The sequence below is a fragment of the Ciona robusta genome, chromosome 1 (genome assembly GCF_009617815.1).
Source record: "Ciona robusta chromosome 1, ASM961781v2".
Lineage (NCBI taxonomy): Eukaryota > Metazoa > Chordata > Ascidiacea > Phlebobranchia > Cionidae > Ciona > Ciona robusta.
The window spans coordinates 4,143,567-4,170,824 of NC_143235.1; the positions used below are offsets into that span (position 1 = coordinate 4,143,567).

The following is a 27,258-nucleotide window of genomic DNA, read 5'->3' on the forward strand; positions in this document are numbered from 1 at the left end:
GTTTGTCATTGTACATTTCATGTTCCAATAATTTTACACATTGTAGTATTCACAAAAACAAAGTTTTTGAATAAACATAACCATAGATACTCTAATATGTGTTGCAGTATTCGTATGAAATAAGTGATCAGTCATTTTTAATCTCAAAAACATCGGCATCCAACATAATGAAAAATCTAACAACGTAATAATTGCTATTTTATGATAAATAATAAATACTGTGACGTAACTGGCAAAGCAGGCACAAATAATACTTAGTAAATGTCCTAGCAACAGTTGATTTCAAAATGCATCGAGCGTACCAACCTATTACGCCTGCTAATAATAAACTATTAAAGAAAAGATGGGACCAAAATCGCTTCGATATTCACAGGAAAAAAGTAATTCAAGGTATTTTCATGCTTTTTTTGTGATACAAGTATTTCATTTCCTTGTATTTTACCACGAATGTGAATACAGCTGCCTGTGGGTGGTAACATAACAGATAGTTAGATGCAGCACATTCTATAAAGTAAGAATGTATAACTTACTTTATCCGCACGTCCCCGGAACACAACAGTCTTTATAACACGGGTGTTCTGTTTCATACACCTCGAGCCAGCTTACGAGTTACCGTACCATGTATTGGAGCAATTGCCGATAAGTGTCATGCAAGGACACATATACGCTCAGTGCTAGCGGCGATGTAGTCTGTTAGCTAGGGTCTATTTCTAAAGTCGGCGCTTTAGCAATCTCTAGACCAGAGCGTTTGACCATGGAATGCTGAACATTCCATGGTTTGACTGAAATGATAGACGGTTCGTATCGAAGCTTGACACTGCTGTCTTTGTGAACGCGTATATCTCTGGCCAAAAAATAAAGCTGCAATTTATTTAATCCAGTGGCAACAAATCGGTTGCCCGAATTGTAATTTATAACCAGGCACATTAGGTGTATGAGGGCTCTTTATGGCGCGTTTAGGAAAATTATTTCCGCACTATACATTTTGCCAGGCAAGAGCAAGAATAAATAGAAAACTCTAATGTCCTGAAAAAGCTAGCTGTAAATGAAAAGTTACAAGACACGAGCTTCGAAATAATTAAAAGGACTCAGTAATTAGGTTCCCTTACGTAATGCCAACATGGTGTACGCTGTTAACTTATTGGTTAAATTAGTTTACCATCGTAACAAAATTCGGGCCTTGTAATACTGCATTTCTGCCGGGCATGCGGCATGTACACGCAATGGTATCATGTGAGTAATTACGTCTTTTTTCCCAGCGCGGCCAGTAATAGATAACATGCCGCCCGAAACATACATGCATTTGCACTTAAAATTAAAGAAGTTACAGATGGAAGAAGAACGTCTTGCGACTGTAGAAAGAGATAACAGAATTCTTATGGAGAAAATGAGTTACATTATGCGAACCAAAGTATGTTAATATTTTGATTTTGTTTGGAATTAAAGTTATAAGACTGTGGGAGAGATGGAATACTGTGAGCAGGTATAAATCTAATATAGTAGGGTGGGGGAAGATGGTACACCTTTAGCACATATTATATTCAAATATCCTGATCGTGTTTTAAACAATTAACAACCGTCTATATGGAAGACGTGAAGATATGGCGGTTTTGTAATTCTTTGAATGTTCTTTGTTTACTACCAAATGAGACGAGAAAATAGAATGAAAATGTGTCCCGTCTTTCCACACCGTACTATATTTCCTGATCGTGTTTTGTTCTTTGTTTACTACCAAATGAGATGAGATTGAAAGCATGGCATTTTAATTGTTAAGAACACGATCAGGAAATATTTGATCTCGGTGCTGACAATATCCCATCTTACCCCACAGTACTAATTAATAAATAACTGTCTATGGAAGTCGTGAGGCTACGGTTTCATAATTCTTTGCATGTTCTTTGTTTACTACCAAATGGGATGAAAAAATAGAAAAAAGGTGTCCTATCTTCCCCACTCTATTATACACCTTTTTAAAACGACAGGGCCGAGTTGACAACTGGAATAGCTACGAACAGAAAAGTTTAAACAAGACAAAACGTCAAAGAGAACTTTTACGCGTTACACACGAAAACCAAGCGATTTTGAAGCGTATTTCATCCAAGGAACCACATTATAACCACTTCGTTTGGGAAGATGGTTGGAGGGTAGGTATCCAGAGATTGTATTCACGATTTCTCGGCTACCGATTAAAGTTAGTCGATTGCGGTATCTTATGGTTATACGCTTTTTTTCTGTGCATTACTTATTACAAAAGTTGTCGATCGAAATCGGCCGACTTAGTTTTAGTCGGTCGATTTGACTCGACTTATAGGCCGCGATTAGTTTAGTTGGTGGCTGAGAATGTCACCCCAGTTTTGTAGCTGTAGTTGCGTGCCACGGGAAAGTGGTTGACTACCTTTTACCCAGAGGTTACAGATTCAAAGCTCGCAGCTGCTACCATTGTAAGCGTGTGTGTCCTTGGGTAAAACACTTAACGGCAGTCGCTACAACCCAGTGCTAGTCGCTGAATAAATGAATGTATGTAACAGTACGCATAAAAAACTCTCTGTTTCAGGTTAACCAAGGATACATGGCAAATATTTCAAAGTATCCACAAGATTGGGGTTATACCAAGAACTCACTGCGTTACTCGTCCCAGCCGCACCCCCACCACCCAACTAATAAAATTCAACGTCGAGTAAGTGTTTTATGGTTAAACAACATTTTAGTATATTATAGTACGGTGGGGGAAGACGAGACACATTTAGCACATACTATCAAAATATCTTGGTCGTGTTTCAAACAATTAACAACGATCGATTGGAGTCTTAAGCATACGGTTTTAAATTCTTTGAATTTTTACTTTACCTGACCACTCTTATAAAAACCGCGTTACAATGGTTAGCGTGTCTACGCATATACCCCATACGGTTTCGAGGATCGTCGCTGCTATCATTGTGGGCGTCCGTGTTCTTGGGCAAGATAGGTAATGCCTATTCCTCCAACCCAGAATGAGTTGTCTAAGCTGGCAGCAAGTTATACCTACTGTCTATTCCCGCCACGTCAGAATAAATAAGTAACATTCTTTCATTTTATGTTTTTACAGTCCAGCCGGGCAAAAGCAAAGAACGAAGAACTCTAAAGACAAATTGACCATTTTTCGCTTGTTAAAATGCACTTTTTGAAATAAATCTCGTTTTTATGGAAGCAAAAACTTAACCGTTTGATTCGAAATTTTAATATAAAGCAGTATCGTAGCTCAAAAGCTAGAGCGCTGTTTTTTATATGAACCAACGCCAAAATTCAAACTCGGTTCTGCCGCATCGTGGGCGCCGTTAGCGTCTAAGACACCTAATGGTAGTTAAACTACATTCTTATAAAAGAAATACTCTTAAAATAGCAAAATTTGGTCAAAGTAACAAAATTTTGTCAAAGTGCAAATAATGAAATTAAGACTTTATAATTGCCGCACCGCTAAAAGAGTTTCCAAAACTCTGTGGTAACTGGGAAGAGTTAATTTCGTTTCATGGATAATTCGGGTAAATAAATAATTGGCAACTAAGAAAATGCTGCAAAACGGGTTATGTTTGATATAATATATAATGAGAAACAGATATATCGATTGTTTGGTCGTCGTCTCCAGGATGCAAGAGCATATATCAATCAATGTAGTAAAAAGGTTACCACCGCTATAACGGATGTCGTTTACACACTTGTTGTTGTTTTGGTGTTATACGTACAGTTTCGGTTAGTAACTTACTAAGAATTTTATATTATTTGAAATCAAAATACCTAGAAGACGATAACAGAACAGTTAGAAAGGGGAATGCCCCCAAAACTAGTGTTTCCCAAATCAGATTTTATTGGTGTTGTAATAACTACCTGGATAAACAGCACTCTATACCTGCTGTGATAAATTTAAATAGAAAAGAAATTGGTTTTTAATAATGACCGACTGTAAGTTGTATTGGTATTTATTTATTTATAGAGCAGCTTCATTTCTTACAGGTGCATTTTTATTGTAGGATTATAATCTGTTGAGTAAAAGTGCGAACCTAATGTGTTCAGTAAATTTATTTTACTCTAGTTTAAAGTACAATCAAAATAGCCATACAACTTTACTAAGAAACGGTGTTAAAACTACCATTTAAAGAAAGTATTGTAAACACTCTAGCAGGCGTTGCGTTTCCATAAATGTAAATTTTCGGCAATTGGCTTCTTAAAAATCAAATTGTGCACCACTGTTTCTTTGTCCCAGACGTATGAAAGTGAAGGAAATAAAATAAATTATGAATCGTACCAACTGTGATGTCATGTCTGCCTTGTTTTGAACTACTTTCTCCCTTCGCAGTGGTCACTGTAGGCGTTGTTTGTAAAGTTGTATCATAATTAATTACATTCAGAAGTGAGAAATGATACAGACGTAACGCGTAATGAGCGCTAGGTTGTTAAACACTGTAATAGAATCGAACGCCTAACACGCGTCGTTTTTGCTTCACCGTGGTTTCTAATTCAGTTATATGGTGTTTAAATTGAACAGTTCTTGTTTTTCGCTAGTATGCTGCATGTTATTGCTACTTAAGTCTTATAACACATTTGTTAGGAAAGGAAAAGAAATAAAAATAGGTAAAGTCTGGTTGGTTAAAAAAACGTGTTTAGAGGACAATTTTACCAATTAATAAAATATAGTTTAAAGAAAAATGAACTCAAGTGAGTGTATGGCTGTACTAGTTGCTTTTAGCTAAATTCACGTGTTTCAGTGATGTTTTAACGATTGTTATTCCCTTTCTCTTTTCAAAATAATATGATCTTCGTTAGCCTATTGTTTTAAATAAATAAATAAAAAATTCTCTCTCTCTCTCTATATATATATATATGTATATATAATTAGTTATCCGTGATTGAAGTTTTTTTTTCTTGAAAAAAAAGGAATCGATTTTCACAACCGCTTTTAATAGATTTTCATCTTGAAAACTTGTTTTTTATTGTGCGGTTTGTGCCCATTTTAGTTCTGTGTTATTAACATTTAATAGTACCGTAGTTTTTATCAACTGCATGTGTATGAATTTTTTGGTTGTTTTTAACTGATATAACATATTCTTTTCAACACTTTTTATTCATAGCAAGTTTTAAGAACTGTAGTTTGCTGTTGATTCACTTCACAACGTTCTTTAAATAACATGATCTTCGCTCTTGTATAAAAAAAAAATAAAAATTTTGGTATGTTATTTTGGGGCAAAATTTTACATTAACTAAAATTTTCCATAAATCCTCTTACACTTTTATCATGTACTGAAAAAAATAAACATTTTATTCAGCAGATATTTTATTTTTCTTTCCGCACCCTTAAATACTGTTAAGTAAGCGATATTCCAAATACCCGTCAAATTATGATTGTTAAGAGTAGTTAAAAAAATAAAATCAAAGATGTCTGGTGGGCTGGATGATATAGATCTAGCTGGATTACGGGTAAGATATTTTCGAGTTTTTAGTGATACAATACTTAAATAAGCATATTGATGTAAAATTTAATTTCATATGGGGTAAAATTAGATGTTGTTTTAACAAAAACCAAAACAAAAATTTAAAATGTTAGCAGTTTGGAAAAATGTCCTGTAAAATGTGTTTTTTTCTTAAAATATACAGAATTTTAGCAATTTGAAAAAAAATCTGTTACATATATATATATAACTTTAATAGCCTAATCAATATGGCAATATTGCCCTATTAAACCCTAATAAACACTTAAATATAAATGCAAAAACATATAACTCAACTAAATATTTCTCGTGCAAATTTTAAACTATTTGTATATGTTACAGCAGTTAAAAAAAAATTAAAAAAAAAAGTTAACAACTGCCCCCCAAACATTTTGATTTTTGTTTCAGGAACCTGCTGGGATATTCGAACTGGTACAAGTCGTGGGCAATGGAACTTATGGACAAGTGTACAAAGGCAGACATGTCAAGACAGGTCAACTCGCTGCCATTAAAGTGATGGATGTAACTGAGGTAACATCCAGTTAATTGTCTTTTGTTTCCACCCCTGGGTATTGGTCACTAAAGTTTAGACTTTATTATGGTCCTGTTGGGAAAAGTCTTCTTAAGTTGGCATATATAATACTATATTCAGTTTACTTGTGTGAAGTTTGTTGATTTTTAAATTTAAAACGTAACAGTTTCATGATAGCATGAATCACTCACCTAAAGGCACTTATCAATCCTTTAAAATATACATGACCCATACATGCTTTGCTATTGTTGCTAGTGCTACCATTTGCTTAAGTTAATGCTTGATGTGTGCCAGTGTCTTGTGTCTTTTTATCATTTTTATGATGTAACACTTTCATGATAGCATCAATTTCGCTCACTAATCAATCCTTTGAAATATACATGCCTGTTACATGTCCTGCTACCATTTTCTTAATGCTTGTGTGTGCGTTAGTGTTGTGTCCATCTATTGATCATTTTTTAGCATGTAAGGTAATTGTGTTGTGTCATTCAAAGATATAAGAAAAGGTCTTTGTTTCCTGGTTTAGCGGTTAAGTGTCTCAATATATTAGGTAATGTTTAGCAGTTTAGTGTCTCAACATATTAGGCAATTTTTGAAACATTTACGCTTTAAAACTATTTGCGGCCCAACAATATACATATCCATAATATAACATATCTAAAATTTTCCATATATCTTAAATATTCTGACATTTGTCAGTTTTAGAAATTGTATCAAAGTTAACAAAACAGGAAAATCACTGTCAAGTCATTCTCATGCCATCTTTATACTGCTTACCAGCAACTATAAAATAAAACATTTCTTTTTTTTTGATTTCTATGTTGTTGATTGTATAACATTTCTATAGGAAGAAGAAGAAGAAATAAAGTTGGAAATCAACATGTTGAAGAAATATTCAGAGCATCGTAACATTGCAACGTATTACGGGGCTTTTGTGAATAAAACTGCACCTGGCAACGATGATCAACTGTGGGTAAGTTAAACTTGATTATTTGATGCTAGTGAATAATCCTCCCCCTTGCGTTATCTGTTAACCACTATACAACCAACCAATAACTCCTATAATCAGTGGCGCAGCCAGGGGGATTAGGGTATCGCGACCCCCCCCCCTTTAAACCAAAAAAAAACAACAAATTATATAGTTAAAAAAAATATTTTTTTTAATTTTTTGATTAAACCCCCATTTTTTTCTGGCTGCGCCACTGCCTATAACCATGAGTATAGAAATATTTTGAGGGGGTGTTCACAAGAAAATGTTTAACTAATAGTTGCAAAGCGCTTTAGCTAGCCCCTGACGCCTAACTGCCAATCACTAACACTTTTTACCAGCCTAATATGTAATGTACTGGAGGATTTTTTACTAGTTCGTTTTTTTTGGTAAAATGTAAGACTTTGGTTTGAAGAGACCAAATATTAGCATGGGTTAGGCTTTGCTACAAATAAGTTAACAAAACAAGAAAAAAACTATTGTTTAGGATTGGTTTTGTTGTAATTTTGATTTTCGTCTTGTTGTTTGGTTTAACTTTAGAATCTGAAGTTTAAAAATACTGGTATTTTTACAAAAAAGTCAGAAACCTTCGACATGGCTCAGTACTTGTGCTCTACTGTCTGTGTAAAAACCCTTCATTGAGTTATTCATTGACGTAATGCTGTACTTCTTATATCTCAATGAATCATATAAAGATATGTATTCATTTCTAATGACAAACAGTACCTGACTGCAGAGAACACACCATGAAAGGAGTTATGACCATGTCACTATTCATGTTAAATTATTAGCCAATTTATTTCGTGTAAAGCAAGAAAATGTGGTTATTTTATTACATGTCACACATGGTTCAGTTGCTAACAAAGCCATACAAGTCAATACTGGTACACCTTCCTATTGTAATTTACTAGTTCGATAAGATTTGTTGTTTTTGAAATTCGAAGTTTGACCTAATTTTATTATTGGCTGGTTAGGAATTACATGGGGTGTATTCTAAACGGAAAATTTCGTTGTAAAAGAAAGAGATTAGCTGTTGTTTTAATATATTTTTCAAAAATGTGATTAGTTTGCACTTTTTAATAAAGTGTATATATATAATTATATATTTATTTATATATGTTTATGTGTATATAATATATGCTTACGTATTATTTTTTATATATACATAGGACAGTGCCCAATATGGGTTTTTAATTTTTTTTGGTAGTTTTTACAATTAAACACATAACTGCTTAATGAAACTGTTGAAACTATTTTTAGTTAGTTGTTTTATATATATAATGTAGTGATTAAATGTGTAAAAGGAAGACCTACAAAAAACAACAGTAAATAAAAGTCCTATTAACGAGATATATAACAGTTTACATCATTTCATAAAGCATAGGTCCCACGTCCCATATATTTATTATATATCTGTAATTAAAAAAACTTTTTGGAAAACTATTTGTCCAATCGAAATTTTGTATGAGTAAGCTACTGTTTGCGTTTGGTATATTTAATATGGCAATAATATGCACTGTACATTGGGCGGCAGGCCAAGCCAGCACCATAGTTTTTGCCCTGTATAGTCCATAGGTGTAATACAGACAATGTGAAACATTGCTTTTTTTTTGTTTTGGGAGTTTTTCTGTAAAAGCCATTCAAATGGTACCAACAGGAAGTTAGAACCTCCCAAGTCAGTATTGCCTGCATTGGTCTTGCAACACATAATAAAATACTATATTACATTACAGTTGGTCATGGAGTTCTGTGGGGCTGGATCTGTTACTGATCTCGTTAAAGCAACAAAGGGAAATTCATTAAAGGAAGACTGGATTGCATATATTTGCCGCGAAATACTGAAGGTACGTTTTTGTATCAGTCAGTAATGAACCAACTGTGGCCTAAACACTGCGCTACTATTATTATCAAAAAAAAAATTTGATAAGATTAAGATCCAGACCAGCGCTTCTTAAACTGGGGTAAATTTACCCTTTGGAGTAAATTCCTAGAATTTAGAGGGTAAATAAACTACCAATCGAATTCCACTTCAGTTCAACTGACGTAATTAGTTTTTTCTCCCTATTTAATAAATGACCGCCATATTACATATTCGGGGTAAATCTGATAAGCATCTTTGTTAAAAGGTTAAAACATACAAAAAAGTTTAAGAACCACTGATCTAGACCTTGAAAATCAGGACATATCTTAAGAATAAATATGCTTTGGTATTAGTGGACCTGTTTACATATCATGTCCCTGACGAGCTGTGCTATACCACGTCACCCATACAGAATACAATTTTTATAATAGTTGAATTAAGTCTGTGATTTGAACCACACCCATATTGTAGAAACGATAGAAATCTACAGCATTCGTAAGTGTTACTGTTGTAATGCAATAATAGCTATCAGGATTGTTCATGCTTAAAGTTATGTCTTCAAACTTTTAATATTATATATATATAGAATAGGCGTGAAAATTTTACAATCTGAACAGCATTTTCCTAATTGTATTTGTCTAAGTGTAGTAGTGTTCATCAGACTTTTTTATTATTATTTATACCAATTAAAATATATTATACACCATTGCATAGTATATTATATATATATAATATATGAAAAAAATGTTTGAATGTTTAACCAAAAATATGTTTGCCCTGTTTAAATTTCAAGCCTAATGATGTAATAATACACACTGTTCCATCACAGGGCTTACAACATCTGCACAAACACAAAGTAATTCACCGTGATATAAAAGGCCAGAACGTCCTTTTAACGGAAAACGCCGATGTGAAACTAGTTGACTTTGGAGTTAGTGCACAGCTTGACAAAACAATTGGACGACGTAATACATTCATCGGCACGCCTTACTGGATGGCGCCAGAAGTTATAGCTTGTGAGCAAAATGCATCTGCCACCTATGATTATAGGGTAAGTTTGTTTAATGACTCATGTTCAGTTGGTGTAACTTCTTAGCTTGTATAACTTGAAGTAAATAGTCTTTGGATTAAGCAAACATTAGCTAACTTGCAAATATAGTGTCTTGTGTAAAGTAAAGTCTAATTTCTCCTGTTTGAAGTCTATACCTTGTAAAGTTATTCATACACGCCCCCTTGTTGTCAATTGTTACGTGTGTTATTAATGACCACTAATGATAGCGGCACGTTTTGGCTATGTTGCGTCTTTTGTTATGGCTTCATAGCTGTATACAATCGCATTGAAAATGATTATTCAAATCTAGCCTGCCCCTATAAAGCATACACCAAACACAAAGTGACAAAACAGTTCGTTTTAACATAAGTGCTATGGTGACTCATATGTATGTAATATATTCAATAGCAAACAATAGTAGCTGTCAAAATAAGGTTTGCACTAAGCATACAAGTTGTATGATACGACATAACGTGCTCTCACACCTTACAGTGCTGCCACAACATTTTGACACCTATTGTTGTATCATTAGTCTTTGTAATATATCATGGTGGGGCAAAAAATCCTGAAAACATGAGAAGTCAAAAAAATGTGTGTATACAAAAAAACAAAGCCAATGTATAGCCCTACTATATTCATTTTTTTGATACATTAAAAAAATTAAGTTTCTAATGTTTAACAACTGGGCGTTACTGCATTTAAAAAATATCACCCAGATTTAATTTAAATAGGTTAAAGTAGGCGCCTTTGTTTTTACCAGCTTTAAAACAACTGTTTAAGGCTAATATATATATTCTAATAAATAAATTTTACCTACAGAGTGACATATGGTCATTAGGAATCACTGCTATTGAAATGGCTGAAGGATCACCTCGTAAGTTAATGTGACATCACAAATTTAATTATGACATCATAGTACCTATGAAAGACAACCGTTTTTATGGAATTTTGAATCGCTTAAAAATATGTGTAGTTTGGGCTACCTATCGCCTGATATAGTTTAAGTTAATTTTAGTAGCATTTTGATTGGTTGCGTCACTTTTATAGGATTTATATTATGCTTGTGTCTATTTGCAGAACATGGTTTTACTATATAAGCCTACCTATTATACATAAAATAAAATCATAAACACAACAAATATCCATTGTAACATTGTACTTTGAAGGAGTATGTTACTTCGAATTTTGATTAATTTTTAAATATTTTATCTGAATAGAACTGTTTATGTTTAATAGGGATTTACACACGGTATAAAAATAACAGCAATTTAAATTTGTTGCTCCACTTTTTTTTACAGCCTATATAAGTGTGTCAACAAATTTCAGGCCTATTAGAAAACTAGAGCAAGTTATATTTGTCCCATCATTCACACTATAATTACAGCTCTGTGCGACATGCACCCCATGAGAGCTCTCTTTCTTATTCCAAGAAATTCACCCCCGAGACTCCGAGAAAAAAGATGGAACTCAAGGTGATTAGGAATAACTTTAGACTTCCTGTTGATTGTGGGTTACTTATTATTCTCGCCTGGTGGAAAACGATAGTCATTTTAACACAGGTGTTTTTGTATACACCTCGGTCCTGCTTACGAGTTACCATAATTTTGTTTGGTAATTACTTTCATGAGACCTGGGATTTAAATTTTATTTTTTAAATTTCAGTTTGGTTCTATCATATAATAGGAAATAGTAAATATATATTATATATATTAACATATATAAATATGATGGTTGTTGGGCCATTAGGCTTTTTATTTGAAATCTGTTCTTTAAGACTTTAAAATTGACCCTAAAGTGGATATTATCTAAAAGCCGCAATAACTAAAAAGAAAGCAGTTTTAAAGCTATCTTTGATTTTATCAAACACGTTATAGCCATTCTGTTAAAAGACAACCTACAGATAATACTCCACAAACCACGATTTATACTTGGCATTTTTTGGACGGTCATACACATAAAAACGACGGTCATACACATAAAAAAAACAAAGAATAGCAGCTTAAAAATTACGCTATCTTTTACCTTAGAAAAGCTTTGCTGCAGCTTCTGCTTCAAGCTTCATATAATTTAAAAGCTTAATGTTTTAACAACACTTAACTACATACTCAGGTTCCAAAGCTTTGTGGAGCAAACACTGATAAAGAATTACCACCAGCGTTCCAACACTGACTCCTTGCTACGCCACCCTTTTATTAAGGACCAACCGAACGAACGACAAGTTAAAATTCAACTAAAGGACCACATTGATAGAACTAAGAGAAAAAAGAGTAAGTGTTTTTGTTTTTCTCGTCCCATATTGTAGTAAACAAAGAACATTCAAAGAATTATATTTTTCTATTTTCTCGTTCCGTATTGTAGTAATCAAAGAACATTCAAAGAATTACAAAACCGTATCTTCACAACTACCATAGACCAGGTTTTTTTAAATGTTATTGGGATATTTGTATATAATGTTCTAAAGGTGACCCATCTCCCCCCAACCTACTATAAACAAAAAGATTTAAATAAGAAAAAAACTTGATATTTTGTAAAAAATGATATTTTGGAAAAAAACTTGATGTTTCTCAACATCCTCTTATTGTTCTGTAGTTGGAGACACGGAGTATGAGTACAGCGGATCGGAAGATGAAACTGAAGATCCTCCTGAAGAAGGAGCACCAAGCTCTATCGCTATTGCTCCAGGAGAGTCAACTCTTCGGAGAAATTTCCTCAAATTGCAACAAGAGAATAAAGAAAGGTGATTTAAGGGGGGAAAGGGGTTTGGGGGAAAAAACTTGGGGGGTTAATTTGTAGTTCGGAACATTAAAAATTGTTTATTTTTGAAAACTTTACTTTTTTTTAATTTTGAGCATGCGTGAAACAAATTTGTGGGGTAATTTGTAGTTCGGAACATTAAAAATTGTTTATTTTTGGAAACGTTACTTAAGCTAAAATGCAATTTTACTCATGTCTCATAATCTTTGTTTTATTTATGGGATATCAGAGGAAATAAATGAGATGTACAAAAACTAAAAAACAAGATTGAAACCCCCTTTTCTAATTTTTTGGGGGCCTGCGTACTGTATATGTAGGGGCTGCACTTTTTTGGGCCTTTTTTTGGTTTAAGTATTGTTTAAAATGAGTATGTTTCAGATCGGAACTCCAGAAGCGAGAGAGACAGCAGAAGGAGTTAAACGATGAACGGAGAAAAAATGAGAAGAAGAAAGAAGATCGAAGAAAATCGGATGACGTGAGTTGAATGACAAATATTTGTGTTTATAAAAACAATAAAAAATAACCGTTACTTTGTTGATGTCTTGTCTCATGGCAGAGTTTTTTAAAAACTATAAAAAATTGGTTAAATATAAAAAATAATTTTTTCCCAAGACCAAATTTTGGTGCTAATATTACCAGAAAAGCACTTAGCAAGCTATAATTGTCACATAAAATGTCTTTTTTTTTGTATATATATATCAATTACCAGTGTAAAATGTAAAAATATAACTTAAATTATTCCTTCCAATTTTTATGTAATTATTTTTAATTTAGCAGCGCGAGAATTTACGTCGCGAACAAGCGAAGAAAGAAGAGCGCGCACGTGAACAGAGACGTAAATTAGATGCAGAGCGTAAACGAAAGGTAAATGATTCATGTGATTTATGATGATGTATTCACATGATGATTTATTCACGTGATTCATGATAGGAGGAAGAAGCAAGGTTGATGCAAGAACGGATTCAACAACAAAGAGTGAGTTAATAGTTTAATGTTGCTACTAAGGGCATCAATGTTGTTACTAAGGGTGTTAATGTTGCTACTAAGGGCACCAATGTTGTTCAGAAGGGCATAAATTTTCCTAATAAGGGTACTAGTGTTGCTACTAAGGGTGTTAATGTTGCTACTAAGGGCTCTGATGTTGCTACTAAGGGTGTTAATGTTGCTACTAAGGGCACCGATGTTGCCACTAAGGGTGTTAATGTTGCTACTAAGACCATCCATGTTGGTACTAAAGGGTGGTAATGTTGCCACTAAGGGCAATGATGTTGCTACTAAGGGCAGTGATGTTGCTACTAAGGGCAATGATGTTGCTACTGGCATTAATGTTGCTACTAAGGGCAATAGGTTACGACAATGACAATATATTCATTTCCCCTACCTACAGCCTCTGCAGTGCTCAAAATACAGTTTTAGCTATATTGATGCAAACAAAACCTAAAAGTCTACAGCTATAGTCTCCCAATTGCACTACAGTGTTGAAATAAGTTATTGTGGTAAACTTCTGTGGATTTGACATACCATATGCTGAACTTCCATGTAGCTAATACATATCATTTACCAAAATGACATATAAAATTATGAGGTGGGCTATAAAGTGTCTCTTGAAAATTAATTTGACAAAGAGCATGAGGTGTACTATGCTCCTATCTGTAAAATTAGGAAACTTTAGAATCATAATACACCCGACAGGAACAATTTATTTAGAGTTTTAGATTCTTTGCCTAAGTTAGCAATTTACTCATATATTTTTTTCTTATATAATAAAGAGAGAGCAAGAGGAGGCTCATCAAAGAGCAACAGAGGAGGCTCTTAGGAGAAAAAAAGAAAATGAAGCTCCGGTGAGATTTTAAAACATTCTTCTTAACTTTTTTATTAAATTGTGGGAGTCTGTAAAAGGGAAAATAATTTTGCATTATAAACTTTATGAAGAAACATATTATATTAATTCACTCCCAGTCAGTGTGACATGTCACACCAATATTTGTAACCTCATGTTAACTGTTTATATAAGCAAGTCTAAAGTAAATTGCATTTCCACATTAATCATTAAGGTTCCCCATGTTTGAATATTATGCATTCACCACATTTTTGCATTTGCCACATTAACAAATAAGGTATTTTTGACTACTAAAATATTTTTAAAAAATCATTTTTTTTTAAATTTAATGAAACATGACGTATGCTTCCAGCCAATATCCCACCAGCGTAGCCACTCTCAACATGTTCGTGAAAAGCCGCAGTGGGCACGCCAGATCGAAGAAAGAAGCAAACAGAATAGACCAGAGTCTCCCGTACAGCAAAGAATAAGATCTGGCTCTGTACAACTAACCCCTGTGAGTGGCCTGTGATATTAAACTTTCTAAGGGAATAAATCCCTTACAAAATAACAATAGTTTCGTAAAAACATTTTTCTGCATCTGCAAAATCACAAATATTTCTGTAAAAACATTTTTATGTAACTGCAAAATCACAAATAGTTTCGTAAAGACATTTTTCTGCATCTGCAAAATCACAAATATTTCTGTAAAAACATTTTTATGCAACTGCAAAATCACAAATAGTTTCGTAAAAACATTTTTCTGCATCTGCAAAATCACAAATATTTCCGTAAAAACATCTTTATGCAACGACAACAAAAAATTAGCAAAATTTAATTTAGTAAAAAAAAATTTTTACATTTAATTATTATAAACAATATTTCACGCAACAATTCGTATTGTGGTAAAAACAATAAGCATTATTCGCAGAGTCAATCCCCAAATCGAAGTCCTGCGTTGCCACGACGACAGCCAATAATCCCAGCGCTTGCACAAGACAGATCTAACCCTGGTACTGTAGAACGAATTGTCAGGAGTAAGTTGCATGATTCCATGTTTTCTTTCACACTCCATTTTACATTTATTATGCTGGCTGTTTGGAAATTGGCCATAGGGGTTATAGGAATGCATTTGTAATTGGGGTCACAATAGGCTGTATTGGTCATTTTAGGTCACATGGGAGGTCATAGGTCATTTTAGGTCACATGGGAGGTCATGGGTCATTTTAGGTCACATGGGAGGTCATGGGTCATTTTAGGTCACATGGGAGGTCATGGGTCATTGTAGGTCACGTGGGAGGGCATTGTAAGTAAGTAAAAATGGTTTCTGTTCGGCTGTTAAAATTTATATTATATTTAGCAAGAATTTTTTTTTAGATGGGTTTTGGGTTATGATATAGAATAATAAATATATATATATATACTAGCTTATGGCATAGGTTTATGGAGTTCGGTTAGGAAATAGTTTATTTCGTTTGCAACATACAACGAAGTGGGTTGTAGTATGACAATGTTTATGCTTGTGTGAATATTTCGACCAGAGTTTAGATTTCTCATATATTAGGTTGGGGTAAGATGGGACATGTTTTCATTCTCTTTTCACGTCCCATTTGGTAAGAAACAGAAAACATTAACAGAGTTATATACCTATATCTCCATCACTCTTACAGTTCCTAATTGTTTAAAACACAATTACGAAATGTGGGATTTATGGGCCTACAGTAAATTTCTTTAGCTTACAAGACTCAATGATAATTTTTTTAAAAATGGGTTTATGTTTTTAGCTAATATAGGTAGATTATTTGTTTCTTGCAAATTCGCAAAAATTTAACTCAAAAAGGAAAAAATGAAAACAAAAAGTTATAACAATTTAAGTCACAGTTGGTGCATATAGTTGAACTAAGAACTAAGATGTATAAAATAATAACTGAATTACACTGAAAATGATCTTTCTAAAAGGTTTGAAACTTTTTATGCACGGCGTTTTTATTTTGTTTTGGGCATGATTTGAGTTCTGTTTACTTTTATACATCTATTCTAAGTTGAATTATTTTATTATGGGTGTTTTATTTTATGCATGGTACGAATGTTTGGTGTTAGATTGGCACTTTGTGCATGTTTATAAGTTTATCTTTATTATTTATTTAAAAAACACCCAATACTGCAGTTAAAAATTGTTATTTTACCCTGATTTTAAACACCACTTTTCGTATAGAGTGAAATGGAGCAACAGACTTAGTTCCCAAGTCATGCCCATAAGCAATAAAGACTACAAAACAGAACATGTTATAATTGCATTAGGAATTGTACATTATGACACAATCTAATCTAGTATGACAAACCTAACAGAAAAACAGTTATTTTTCTTACAGTTTTTAAAGTTAAAGTTATCATCATATTGTTGTGCAGCGGCAAGCCATGAGGTTTTCAGTAGTAGCAAAAAAATTTGTTTTGGAAATAGAAACCTTTCCTCCACCTTTATTTTTTTATGGCTGCACAACAAATATTACTTCTGTAACCCAATCTAAAATACAACATTTTCAGTCATATCTACACTCAGTGGCGAAGCCAGAAAAAAATAAGGGGGGGGGGGGTGGGGGTAATCAAAAAATTTTTTGTTTTATAAGGGGGGGGGGGTCGCAACCCCTTAAACCCCCACCTGGCTGCGCCACTGTTTACACTTACAGTATATCTACATCTTTTACCATCCTATAGTGTTCACATAAGTCGTACAGCGAGGCAAACCATGAGAGCCAAAGTTTCCCAGCACCCTAATATTAACAGCTAATATATCTATAGACTCGCCGCACCATAACAGGAAACAATACCCACAAGTTCCTGATGATTTGGACAGAGTTGCTGCGAACTTAAAAGCAATGGCCGCGCCCTCATTAACCAGGTAAGAAAAGGTTTGACAATTTATACACACCATTTTTAAAGGGTTGGAGCAATTGCCATTTATAATACAGGCCACTATATATTGTATGGTTGACAATTTAGACAACCAATAGACTGGTAAGACTGCCATTAGAATGTAACTTACTTTATCCTCGCATGGCGGATAAAACGACAGTCTTTATAACACGGGTGTTTTGTTTAACACACCTCCTGCCAGCTTACGAGTTACCATGTATGTTACTTTGTGGGTGATTATTTTTTTATGTATGGCTGGTGATTCGTACAACCCATTAGTGACCATTAGATTTGAGTAACTGCCTTTAAGAGTTCTGCACAAGAACACATTCGCCCACAGTGGTGACATTGATGAGCCTTGAACCTGTAACTTTTGTTCTATAGCCAAACACCCTAACCACTGCCACAACGATAGCTTGAAAACAAAGTTCATAAATTTCAATGAAAAAATTAAGTTTAAAATGGCATGTTGTTTTATGGTCTGTTTTGCTTTTGATAAAAATAGGCTTCTAACTGCATAGGCCACTAAACACAAATTTAAATACAGTTTTCAAATTATGTAATTTTTATTTAGACATATTGGGCAAATTTGATCATCCAGGTTGTTGTACAAAGTTCAAAACATTTCATGTTGATATATGGCTGATATACAAATACCATAAACTTTAAACAAGTATTTTGTAAAATTTAGTCTCTAAACTGATGATTTGGTATATGGGGCGTTTTCCAACTATGACCTAATTAACAGGCCCATGGCATGCCAAAAATTTAGGTCCTCACCCGTATAGAATTTAGTAGTTTGCTTATTTTTCTTATGGTTTGCTATTTCTTGACACCCATGTATAATTAGACCAAGTGGAAATCACCAGACCAGAGTTACGGATTATTCTTCTTCATCTAATAGCAGTGATAGTGATGATTCGTTCATTGATGCAAATCAACATGGGGGGATGTAAGTTGATTTTTCATAACTTGACAGTGGACATAAGACATGTTTTATGTGTGTATATGTATGGTGTATTAAAAGACACCTTTATTTTATAACTTTACAGTAAGCATGAGGTGTATGATTACATCGTGTACGTTTCAAGTGCATAAAACATATTATATCTTGACAGTGTGCATAAGGTGTATGGATACACTTTTTATATGTCTGGTGTATAAGAAAACACCCATTTTATAACTTTACAGTAAGCACAAGGTGTATGAACACACCATGTGTGTCTGACTGTCTGCTGTATAAGGAGACACCCACGTTATAACTTGACAGTGAGCATGAGGTGTATGTATCTACCATGTGTGTTGGTGTATAAGAAGACACCCATATTATAACTTTACAGTAAGCACAAGGTGTATGAATGCACCTTATATGTGATATATATATGTCTATTGTCTTATAATATAATTTCCAGTTCAAACCAAGGAACATTGGTGATAAACAACCAAGCAGGGGATTCATATAGTGGGGTAAGTTAGTATGGCTTGTCATATATATACTTTGTGCGTGGCTTGACATATATATATACTTTGTGCACAAAAGAGGCATACCAACAAAAAAACAAAATATGTGAATAAAGATGCTTAAACGTGATTTAAAAAGGTACCAGCAAAGTTTCAAAAAATAAAACAGTTTCTGAAAAATAATGAGTGTCAACTAAAATAAAATGCAAATTATTTGTATACCAATTTTCATTTTTCGTTGGTATGTCCCTTTATTAGGTGTTTGTTTGAAGGTCCTATTAGGTAGTAAAAAAGAAAATTCAAAGAATTACAAAACTGTATTCTTAAGGGTAAGGCCCCCATAGAGCGCTGTTAATTGCCCCAAAAATGATCGGATGTTTGGATACTGTCTGCTAAAGGTGTCCTGTTTAACCCCACAGTACTGTACCATGTTGATATACAAATTTAAAAATAAAAAAAAAATAAAAGAATTAAAACGGTAATATTTTTCCCAGGGAGATACACGTGGAAGGGATAATGGGGGTCTAAGCAACTCGCAATCAAGTTGGGATAGAAGAGCTGGTCCTTCAGTTATGCCGGATCTACTTCCAAGGAACCATCCTCATGACCTACATGATGATGTAAGTTTTTGTGAATATTGGTCTGGGGCGTGGCGCAGCTGGGTTTTTTTTTGGGGGGGGGCATGACACCCACCCTCTAAAAATTTTAAAATCATTTCTTTTTTAATTTAAAAAGATACGCTCAGTATAGGGAAATGGAATACTCACTGACAGTGTAAAAAATTCCTGAATAAAAAATTATTCAGAGTTTAAATAGAATAATATAACTGTATCTGAATCACATTTTATTATTTAGTTAAAACGCTCCGGACTGTACATTTTGTCTATTCCCCCTTTATTTTTTTAGGTTGAAACCCTACGTTTGTGAAATGAAACATGTGATTTAACATATAAAAATCATAACCTTACATAATAAAACTTACATTTTTCTAAATACTTTTTACCTAAATAAATTAAAGAACGTTTTTCACCAGGAGAAAAAAAGTAAATTTTTTTAAAAAACAACTGTTAACTTCTATATTACATAATAGCACTATCGTGAGCATGTTACTTTTGGACGTACAAGGGTGTTAGGGTAATGGGGCAAATCTGGCCTAAATTCCAGGTTCTTATGGACCTGACCCATACAGAATAAAAGATAGAATATATACATAATAGCAATTGTTACATAATATATACATAATAGCATAATCGCAATTGTTACATAATAGATACATAATAGCAATTGTTACATAATATATACATAATAGCAATTGTTACATAATATATACATAATACCAATTGTTGCATAATATATACATAATAGCAATTGTTACATAATATATACATAATAGCAGTTGTTGCATAACACAGACATCAGCTTCTGCTTCGGGAGCAAGCGTTCGCGATGATCGCAAAGTGTCGGTCGTTAATGTGAACCCTCATTCATCCGAACACGCACCTGTCGTGACCACTGACATGCCAGAAATACGAAAATATAAGAAGAGGTTTAACTCCGAGATTCTCTGTGCTTCTCTATGGGGTAAGGGGGTTTAGGAGGTTTTATTTTCATATAAATATAGATATTACATAAAATAATTATTGCATAACATGTAAAATTATGTACCATAAAAATTACATACCATAAATAATTATGTAACAAAAAAAATAATAACATGTAAAATTATGTAACATAAAAACATTATATAACATGTAAAACTATGTAACATAAAAAAATAAATAACATGTAAAATTATGTGCTAAAAAAAGTTATATAACATGGAAAACATTACATATCATAAACAAATGCGATAGCAAAGATCAAATAAATTAAAACAACAAGAAAAGCAGCAAAAACAATAGTCGTTAAAAACACGCTACTAAAGAAAGCTATTTCAAATTTTAAAAAATTTAATTTAAATTTTTACATTTATATATATATATAAAATATCTACTTAAAAAAAGTTTTTTTACCAATTTTTTTTTGTTTTGATTTTTTACATAGATTACATAAACACTATTTTTCCACAGGGGTTAATTTACTTATTGGAGCCGACAATGGAATGATGCTGTTGGATAGAAGTGGACAGGGAAAGGTTTATCCTCTCATTGGAAGGAGAAGATTTCAACAACTCGATGTATTGGAAGGTCTTAACTTGGTGGTTACTATTTCAGGTATGTGTGTGTGGTATTGCAGTGGTTGCACATTATAATAAATTGGAAAAAAATTATGATAAATTGGAAAACAGGAAAAAGTGGTTACACATGATAAATTAAACACATTATTGAAATTTCGTTTTTTTTTAAATTAGTTCCTTATATTTTTTATGATAATTTTTTTTTATTATAATAATTTTTTTTTTAATTAGTTCCTTATATGTTTTACAGTTATAGTAGGGTAGGGGTAGATGGAAAATTTAGCACATAATATCTAAATATCTTGATTGAGTTTTAAATAAATAGCAGCGGTCTATGGAGTCGTGATGATATTTTGTAATTACTTGAATGTTGTTTGTTTACTACCAAATGGCACGGGAAAATAGAGTTCAATTTACTATTCTTCACTCCCTTTTTAACTGCTACTATTGTGTTTTAACTTTTTCCAACTTTAAATCTGGGCTGTTTATTCCACTTTCCTTTACTTATTTATTCATACTGCTGTTCCATTTACTTTTTTTCACTCCCTTTTTAACAGCAGTATTTCAAATTTTTCCAACTTTAAACCTGGGCTGTTCGTTCCAATTTCTTTACAAATTCAATCATACTACTGTTCTAATTACTTTCCCTCCCTCCCCATAGTTACAGCTTCTGCACTGCTATTAAATTTACTTTGTTTCACTCCCTTTTTTTAACAGCAGTATTTCAAATTTTTACCACTTTAATTTTTTTTGCAGTATTTAAAGTTTTTACAACTTTAAGTATGGGCTGTTCATTCTACTTTACTCCTCTCATTTAACCATACTGCTGTTCAATTTTCTTTTTTTCCCTCACTTTTTTTATCAGCCACTACTGTATTTTAAATTTTTACAACTTTAAATATGGGCTGTTCATTCTACTTTCCCTCACTCATTTAACCATACTGCTGTATAATTTACTTTCCTTCCCTCCCCATGGTTACAGCTTCCGCACTGCTCTTTAATTTACTTTTTTCACTTCTTTTTTAAAAGCATTATTTCAATTTTTACCACTTTTTGCAGTATATATTTCAAATTTTTACAACTTTAACCTTTTTTTGCAGTATTAAGTTTTTAAAACTTTAAATCAGGGCTGTTTAATTTACTTCCCTTCCCTCCCCAGGTAAGAAGAACAAACTGCGAGTTTATTACCTCAGTTGGTTGAGGAACAAAATCCTCCGAAACGATCCGGAAGTTGAAAAAAAGATCGGTTACGCTCCTGTGGGAGATTTGGAAGGTTGTACACAATATAAAGTTGTCAAGTAAGTTTGAAAAACATGATTTAATGTCACAAAAGCAAATACAAAAAGCAAATACGTTGTCAAGTAAGTACAAAAAATATGATTTTATGTCGATGTATTTTCATTTGTCTGGTATTGTTTATAAAATAAATTTAATATAAATTGAAATATAAAAAAAAGAATATAAAACCTAAAATGTTGCGTTTTGTTTCTCCAGTATTATCTATAAAATGAATTGAATTTAAATTTAAAAACTAGGTTAAAAAAAAATAAAAACACAATTTAGAACATGAAAATTTGCTTGTGTCTTTCGCTTGTCTGTGTGTTTATTTTTTTAAATTCGATAATTAGAAAAAATAATGTTATATGTATATAAAGCTTACCTATACTACTTCTAATTTGTCAAACATAAACCTTACTCTGTTTTTAATTTAAATGAATGAATAAATGTAACTTACTTTATCCTTGCCTGGCTGGAAAACAACAGTCGTTATAACACGGGTGTTCTGTTTCACACACCTCGTATCAGCTTACGAGTTACCATGTATGTTACTTTATGGGTGATTTTTTTTTACAACAAACCGGTATTACATTCACACAGGTACGAAAGAATCAAGTTTTTGGTCATTGCCCTAAGAAACAACATAGAAGTCTATGCTTGGGCGCCTCGGCCCTACCATAAGTTCATGGCTTTTAAATCCTTCAGTGATTTACCTCACAAACCAATGATAGTGGATCTAACAGTAGAAGAGGGCTCCAGACTTAAGGTGTGGTGTTATATGATTTTTGCTTTGCGTCTGACTGCGATGCGGTGTCGTGGCACCGCTCGCGCGAAATACTCAAATGGATTTTCCGGGTGTTGGGGTAATGGGCCAAATCTGACCTAAATCGTAGGTCCTAGACAAGGACCTCACCCATAAAGAATAAAAAAAAGTTATATAATTTATATGTGGGTGAGGTCCTACAGTGAGCATATACGTCATGAGACCTGGGATTTGAGCCAGGATTGGCCTATTACCCTAAAAGTGTTATATAGTAGAATGGGGGAAGACTGGACACCTTTAGCACGTATTTTTCTGATCATTTTTCAAACAATTTAAGGGTTTATGGGTGGTGAGGATGCAGTTTTATATTTTTTACATCACTGCAACTATATTTGTTTAATTTCTAATTTTATAACAGGAACTGTGTTTTTTTATTAAAATATATATATATATTTAATTAGTTAATCTCTGCTAAAAAATTAAGCTATCAAGTATTTCATAAATACTCTGAGAGCTTGGCTAAGTAGGGAAGTTTGAAACTCTGAAACATATAAAATTTTAAATATATGAGTGAGGTCTTATAGTGTGGCACGCTAGGTAACCTATGATTTTGGGTACACAAATACAATAATATATTTATATATATGTATTAATTTAAAGTAATGGAGAAATGGAAATTAGGGATTTAACAACAGTTGTTATTCTATGGATAAAATATTTATTGATTAAAAAGTGAATTTAAGACCAAATTTACAAATATTGAATTTATTTGTTTATAAAAACAAGAGAACCACAGTTGTTGCATTATTGATAACTATTGATGAAGTTGGTGTTTTTTTTCGCACAAAATTGTCACGCAATGTAAAACATGTGAGATGTGGCATAATACAGTACAAATCAATTCTTTGTTATAAATAGGGGGAAAATAGTAAAAATTGCACAAAAATGGCTTCGTTCAAATAAATTTTTAAAAAGTTCATTGTTATATATAAGTGTAGACTATAGTAAGAATTCCACAGAAAATGGTTTTTATTTAAAATGAGTTTGTTTTTATAACTAAGTGTGGAACATAGTAAAAAATGAAGAGAAAATGACTTTTATTACAAATAGGTTCATTTTTATAAATAGGTGTAAAATATAGTTGAAATTGTACAGAAAATGTCTAATCTTATCACAACACCGTTTCATTTATTATTTGATTCACTTAACTGCACATGCATTTACATACAAGGTAATATTATACACTTCCTATCCAGTGTCATGCATATTAGATTAGTCTGCAATTTATTCGTGGAAATGACAGCAGTGTGTGTTCCACAGATGTTGGTATATTGCTTTATGTTCTATACCAATCACATTATCAAATTAAATACTTTAGTAATAAATTTTAAATTACTATATAGGGTGGGGAAAGATAGGACACTTTTTCGTTCCATGTTCTCATCCCATTTGGTAGTAAACAAAGAAAATTCAAAGAATTATAATACTGTATCCTGACGACTTCCATAGATTGTTGTTAACTGTTGTTGTAAAAAACACGATCATGATATTTAAATATTATGTGCTAAAGGTGTCCCATCTTCCCCCACCCTACTATATAAGAATATACCAAGTAAACACAAAGCAAAAAATGGTATACTGTTTTTGTATTTTATACCAATCATATTATCATGTTAAATATATAATGCTGCTGGTTAGATGGGACACCTTTAGCACATAATATCCAAATATCCTGATCGTGTTTTAAACAATTAACAACAGTCTTTGAGAGTCTTGAGGATACGGTTTTATATTTCTTTGAATGTTCTTTGTTTACTATCAAATGGGACCAGGAAATAAAATGAAAAGTGTCTCATCTTACCCCAACCTACTATATGTCTATTTAAGTAGACTTTAGATTTAAAAAATGACATTGCAAAGAACAACTGTTCAACAAAGCAGGATTCATAAAAAACCTTGAAGCCAAAAAGGCTTAGCTAGTTTATTTAATCTATTCTATATGGGTAATGTCCAACAAAAAAGCATACGCAGGCCTGGGAATTTAATCTAATTTTTTCTATTAGTTCGTAAAATGTTCTGCATGCTGTTAAGCTGTTTATGTGTATGGTATCTATTTGACTGTGTCAGAAATTCGGAGAAAATATACACTGTTTATGTATTGATAAAGTTCTGAGTTCCTGTTCTTGATTTACATGTTGTTTATTCCACTTGCAGCTTCTGTATGGTTCCGCATATGGATTTCATGCAATAGACGTTGATTCCGGTCAAAATTATGATCTCTACATTCCTAATCATGTAAGTAGAAACATGTTACTTAAATGTTAACTATTTACACCAAATTTTTGGTTTAAAAGTTTTATTTAAAAAAAGGTTCTGGTTTTTACATTAATAAAGTTTTAAATTAAGAAATGTTTTCTAGAAAAAATGTTAACTATTTTTACTAAATAATTGGTTTATAATATTCATTAAAAAAAGGTTTGGGTTTTTTTACATTTAATAAATTTAAATTAAGAAATGTTTTCTGCAAAAAACATTTTAAAGTTGACAAAACATTTATGTAACAATGGTAGCAGCAGCAAGCCTTGAACCTGTAACCTCTGGTTTAGATGACAGCACTAACTCCTTTGCCATAGTGGTGGAAAAAAACACTTTTATTGTCAAATACTTTTACATTTAACTTTTACATTCCCCTTTAATCGTCAAATACTTTTACATTCTATTTTATTGTCCAAAAAAATTTGCAATCTACATTTATTGCCAATTACTTTTAAATTCGACTTTAATCGTCAAATACTTTTCCATTTGACTCAAGATGACGCCACCTATAACAGCCCATGCTATTATTATGTTGCCCAACTCTGATGGGATGGAGTTGTTGGTTTGTTATGAGGATGAAGGGGTGTATGTTAACACATACGCCAATATTAGTAAAGATATTGTTCTACAATGGGGAGAACACCCAACTTCAGTTGCTTACATTAGATCAGGTATGTGTTGTTGTTGTGTGCTAAAATTTAGGTTAGTAACTGTAAAAGCAGTATTTTTTTAAATTTTTAAAGCAGTATTTTTATCTATTCTGAGCAGTGTTTCCCAACATATTTTGAGCAGTGTTTCCAACATATTCTGAGCAGTGTTTTCCAACATATTTTGGGGCAGTGTTTCCAACATATTCTGAGCAGTGTTTTTTTAGCATTTTGGGGCAGTGTTTCCGAACATATTTCGGGTGATGTTTTTTTTTACAAGTATAATAATGCATGGCAGCAGCAGTATATAAAATGCTTTTAATATTCACCTCCTTACTTTTATTGTTCAGGTCAGATCATGGGTTGGGGGGAAAAGGCAATTGAAATACGTTCCGTTGAAACCGGCCATTTAGACGGGGTGTTCATGCACAAACGTGCGCAGAGACTTAAGTTTTTATGCGAACGAAATGACAAAGTTTTCTTTGCATCCGTGCACAGTTCATCATCAAGTCAAGTCTACTTCATGGCCCTTAACAGGAATTTGCAAATGAATTGGTAACTTGAGCGTCCTATCGCGCTGCTAAGACGCACACTGCTGTCAAACTGTCGTCCAAATTTTCTGTACATCTGATATGCACAAAGTCCTTAACCTGTCAGTGGTTTATTCTCAGTGTTGAGAAAATTCATACTTCCCAAAATAACTTAGCCTGGTGAGGAATAACAACGATTTTGGTTTTTATATTCTCTGAGATACTTTTATTCTTCTTACTGTCCACCTAACTCTTATTAACTTTAATCATATGAAATAGTGTTTTCTGCTGGGCCTTCTGAGACCGTCCTTTTAAGCAAGTTTAATGATGTACACATGCATATGGGAGAAAAATGTGCTTCCTTGTGGTTTAAATGTTCGTAGCCAACTGTGTCGCTTTCAAATGCAGTTGACCACTTAATACAAAGATACTACTGCGTGTAAACCATGCAAAGCATAAATAATAAATTGCAATGATATTTGTGTCGTCATTTTGCTGGTTTTATATACCAAGGCAGAATACATAAGAGTTTGGAAAACAAAGACTTCACCTAAATAGAATAAATGGACTAGGCTTCACCTAAATAGAATAAATGGAATACATAAGAGTTTGGAAAACAAAGACTTCACCTAAATAGAATAAATGGACTAGGCTTCACCTAAATAGAATAAATGGACTATCTTAATAAAGGTAAAAATTAATAAAAAGAG

The 27,258-nt window shown here is 32.9% G+C and overlaps 2 protein-coding genes across 4 annotated transcripts; both read left to right on the plus strand.

The window, feature by feature from the left end:
• Positions 1-247: 247 nt before the first annotated feature.
• LOC149741589 (uncharacterized protein CFAP97D2-like) lies at positions 248-3,193 on the plus strand. Its single transcript, XM_089888968.1, has 5 exons — positions 248-390; positions 1,260-1,411; positions 1,983-2,144; positions 2,555-2,677; positions 3,086-3,193. Exons 1-5 carry the CDS (start codon positions 288-290, stop codon positions 3,119-3,121), a joined length of 576 nt encoding a protein of 191 aa, XP_089745094.1. The 5' UTR covers positions 248-287; the 3' UTR covers positions 3,122-3,193.
• A 2,077-nt stretch (positions 3,194-5,270) lies between these two features.
• LOC149741590 (mitogen-activated protein kinase kinase kinase kinase 4-like) lies at positions 5,271-27,026 on the plus strand. Of its 3 annotated transcripts, none has more exons than XM_089888838.1 (26): positions 5,271-5,448; positions 5,868-5,990; positions 6,839-6,964; positions 8,713-8,823; positions 9,670-9,891; positions 10,711-10,765; positions 11,276-11,363; positions 12,001-12,158; positions 12,481-12,628; positions 13,024-13,120; positions 13,420-13,509; positions 13,576-13,620; positions 14,415-14,486; positions 14,838-14,981; positions 15,396-15,501; positions 17,264-17,363; positions 18,228-18,329; positions 18,790-18,844; positions 19,333-19,458; positions 20,251-20,419; positions 20,908-21,051; positions 22,174-22,312; positions 22,893-23,058; positions 25,270-25,350; positions 25,868-26,042; positions 26,369-27,026. In XM_089888838.1, exons 1-26 carry the CDS (start codon positions 5,407-5,409, stop codon positions 26,575-26,577), a joined length of 3,093 nt encoding a protein of 1,030 aa, XP_089744964.1. In that variant the 5' UTR covers positions 5,271-5,406; the 3' UTR covers positions 26,578-27,026. The 3 variants fall into 3 exon arrangements, with proteins under 3 accessions (XP_089744964.1, XP_089744980.1, XP_089744973.1); XM_089888854.1 differs by having other exon boundaries at positions 15,396-15,477; XM_089888847.1 differs by having other exon boundaries at positions 13,423-13,509.
• The last annotated feature ends 232 nt before the right edge of the window (positions 27,027-27,258 follow it).